General features: G+C 22.1%; 2 protein-coding genes across 2 annotated transcripts in view; one reads left to right on the top strand and one right to left on the bottom strand.

The window, feature by feature from the left end:
* Positions 1-18: 18 nt before the first annotated feature.
* On the top strand, positions 19-600 carry LOAG_13787 (hypothetical protein; the record flags this gene model as incomplete). Its single annotated transcript, XM_003149292.1, has 1 exon — positions 19-600. One exon carries the CDS (start codon positions 19-21, stop codon positions 598-600), a length of 582 nt encoding a protein of 193 aa, XP_003149340.1.
* Positions 601-1,661: 1,061 nt separating this feature from the next.
* LOAG_13785 (hypothetical protein) overlaps positions 1,662-3,383 on the bottom strand; it is a gene marked incomplete at both ends in the record, with an annotated part of 3,232 nt that continues 1,510 nt past the window's right edge. Inside the window, 4 exons of the mRNA XM_020448728.1 lie at positions 1,662-1,664; positions 1,850-1,957; positions 2,163-2,277; positions 2,956-3,203. Of these exons, the coding sequence (XP_020301150.1) occupies positions 1,662-1,664; positions 1,850-1,957; positions 2,163-2,277; positions 2,956-3,203 (474 nt within the window). The remainder of the gene's footprint in view (positions 1,665-1,849; positions 1,958-2,162; positions 2,278-2,955; positions 3,204-3,383) is intronic.

The following is a 3,383-nucleotide window of genomic DNA, read 5'->3' as shown; positions in this document are numbered from 1 at the left end:
ACAATAACAACAACAACAATGATTTTAGCATCAACAACAACAACAACAATAGCAACAACAACAATAACAATAACAACAACAACAACAACAGCAGTAACAACAACAACAACAACAACAACAGTAACGACAACAACAATAACAATAACAACAACAACAACAACAGTAACGACAACAACAATAGCAACAACAACAATAACGATAACAACAATAACAACGACAACAATAACAACAACAACAATGACAACAACAACAATAACAATAACAACAATAACAAAGATAACAATAGCAATAACAACAATAACAATAACGACAATAACAACAACAACAATAACAATAACAACAATAACAAAGATAACAATAGCAATAACAACAATAACAACAACAATAATAACAACAACAACAGTAACAACAACAACTATTACTACTACTACAACAACTACTACTACTGCTACAACCACTACTACCAAAACAATAACAGCAGCTACTACTACTACAATAGCAACAATAACACTAACAATAACAATAACAATAACAATAACTGGTAATGATATTAATAGTAAACATCATTTGTATTTTTCGAAGAAAAGTACGAAAGAATGAATGAATAATATGAAGTGGAAGAGATATGTTATAACAAATGAAATATTTCATTTAAAGTTTTCAAAAATTTTAACAAAAATTTTGCCATATGATGAAGAAGAAGAAGAAGAGAAAGAAAAAGAGGAAGAAAGAGGAAGGAATTGAAAAAAGTATAATGAAAAAAACTAAAAACAAATGATAAATATTAGTGATAAAATAAAAATAAGAAAAGTATTTTATGTTCGAAAAAAAAAAAAGTTTTTACTCTTTTTGTTTTTTGTTTTCGTTTTTTTTTTTTAAAACTTTTTGGAAGAGGATTTTCTTAAGAAATATAATGACAAATACGAATGGATAATGAAAGTTTCATTTTCAGTTAGTTTAAACGAATGTCTTCGTGTTTTTCTTTTCTTTTTTTTTTTTGAAAAAAATATTTGCTGTAAAATTATTTTAAAAAATCGTTGTTTTTTTCTTTTTAAAAAGCAAAAAAAATATTTATTTTTGATATAATTAGAAAGAATTTCAAAAAAAAGGAAAAATTATGAAAAAGGAATTCTTTTTTAAAAAAAATTTTGTTTTTAAATTATTGCAAAGAATTAAAAATGACAAATTTTTGTTTAAAAAGTACTCAATTAAATATACTCAATTAAATAAAAAGTACTCAATTAAATATGTTATCAATTTAATATACAATTAAATATATTTTAGCAATAAAAAATTATGTTTTCCACGGCAATTACCAACAAATCATTATTAGAATGATAAAATGATAAGTGATGCTAATGTATTTGATTGGACAAAATGATAAGAGTGATAATATTTAATGATATTACATAATGAGTATTGACTAAGAGATAAACAAAATATAGTGATAATATTTGATAACATTGCATAATGAATATTATGGGATAAACAGATAAACAAGATATAGTGATAATATTTGATGATATTACATAATGAGTATTGGTATTTATCAATAATCAAATATCATATATTGTTTGCTCAATGTATTTTCATATAAAAGCTATGTTAATCATTGAATATATTTAAAAAAAAAAAAAAGAAATATTTGAGATAGATAAAGATCACTGATAAAAAAATGATAAAAAAAGTAAGAAGTAACAAAGATATGAAAAAATAAATAAATAAATAAAAAAAAAGTATTGACAAATCGATACAAATAGAATATTATTAGTTTTTTGTTTTTTTTTTTTTGGTGATAACACTGATATTGTGAGATAAAAATAAAACGATGAATTAAATATAAACATACTTTTATGATATTGCTCAAATGACTGAATTCGTTATCATCAAAATCACCAATATCATTTTCGATACTATCACTACGATTAATTTGATTTCGTTCACGTTGATATTGTGACTAGAAATATAACAAAAAAAATTAAATTAAATTTAAAATTATTATTGGAATAATAATTAAATTATTACTAAAATACATATATTGATATCTTTTTTCATTACAAAATTATTTAATAATTTTGACGAAAAAAAAACGGAAGAGATAAGCAAAAAATTTACAAATGATAGCATTTTTGATTAAAAGTGATAAAGATAATAAATTTTACTTCTTGATAAGCTGGCCTAATACGATGTCGTCTTGGATATGGACTTGATGATGGACTTTGTGAACGAGGTCGTAATGGTGGTGTTGGTGGCTTATGTTTGATTATATCAGAAGGCCTGTAATTGCTAGTTTTATTATTGTTAATTTAAATTTTTTTTCTTTTTAAATGAAGCATACTAATATTTACACGCAAAATTTTAAAAATATTAAAGGGAAAAAAAAAGTTTTTTACTGATTTTATTTAGTAAAAAGGTAAAAAAACAAAAGATTTAATATTATTTACATGCAAAATTTTAAATTGAAAAAAAAAGACATAAACAGGTAAAAAAATTATTTGAAATATACGTCTAACACGTGTAAAAAAAATCACGTGTAAGACGTAAATAAATAGGGGAAAACTTTTAAAAAATATATGTAAAAAAAAAAACGTAAAAAGGAAAAACATTATTTGAAACATACGTGTAAGTACGTGCAAAAAAGTGAATAGAAAAAAGTAAGTAAACAGGTAAAACAAAATTGTTGAAAAATATGTATTAAAAAAGGCATAAGTAAGAAGTATATTTGTAAAAAAAAAGAAAAAAAAAACGTAAGTGAAAAAGGGAAAACAATATTTAAAATATATGTATAAATAAGCGTAACGTGTAAAAAAATGACGCAAATAAATAGGAAAAAAAATAATTCAAAAAATATTTGTAAACAAAAAAAAAACCAAACGCAAGTAAGTAAGAAAAGAAAACAATATTTAAAATATACGTGTAAAAAAAAAACTTAACGTGTAAAAAAAAAAACTTAACTTTCGTGGTAAAGCTGAAGTTGATAAATTGTTTGAGTCTATCTTTCGAATACAATTAACTGATTCATTTGTAGTTATCCGATTATTATCATTATTATCATGATATGGTATACGTATATTTTGTAAACGTTCCTCTTCTACACGATATTCAGTTAATGGATCAACGGATTGTCCGTAACTTTCTAGGCTATACGTACGTTCATCATTTTCACGTGTCATTTGCCTATCATCATTTACATGTTTTAATTCCTATAAAATAAATTTTTTTATTTTTCATTTTTCATTTATTTCATTTTTTTTTTAAATCATTGAAATTCTTTTTTTTTCTCATAAAATTATTATATATTTTTATTGCATATTTTAAATAGTTTTTTTATAGTTGAAAATTATTAAAATATTTTTATTGCAAAAAAAAAAGAACAATCAATT

The sequence above is a fragment of the Loa loa genome (genome assembly GCF_000183805.2).
Source record: "Loa loa unplaced genomic scaffold supercont3.679, whole genome shotgun sequence".
Lineage (NCBI taxonomy): Eukaryota > Metazoa > Nematoda > Chromadorea > Rhabditida > Onchocercidae > Loa > Loa loa.
Note: the sequence above shows the minus strand (reverse complement) of the source record. Positions and strands in the feature narration are given on the sequence as shown.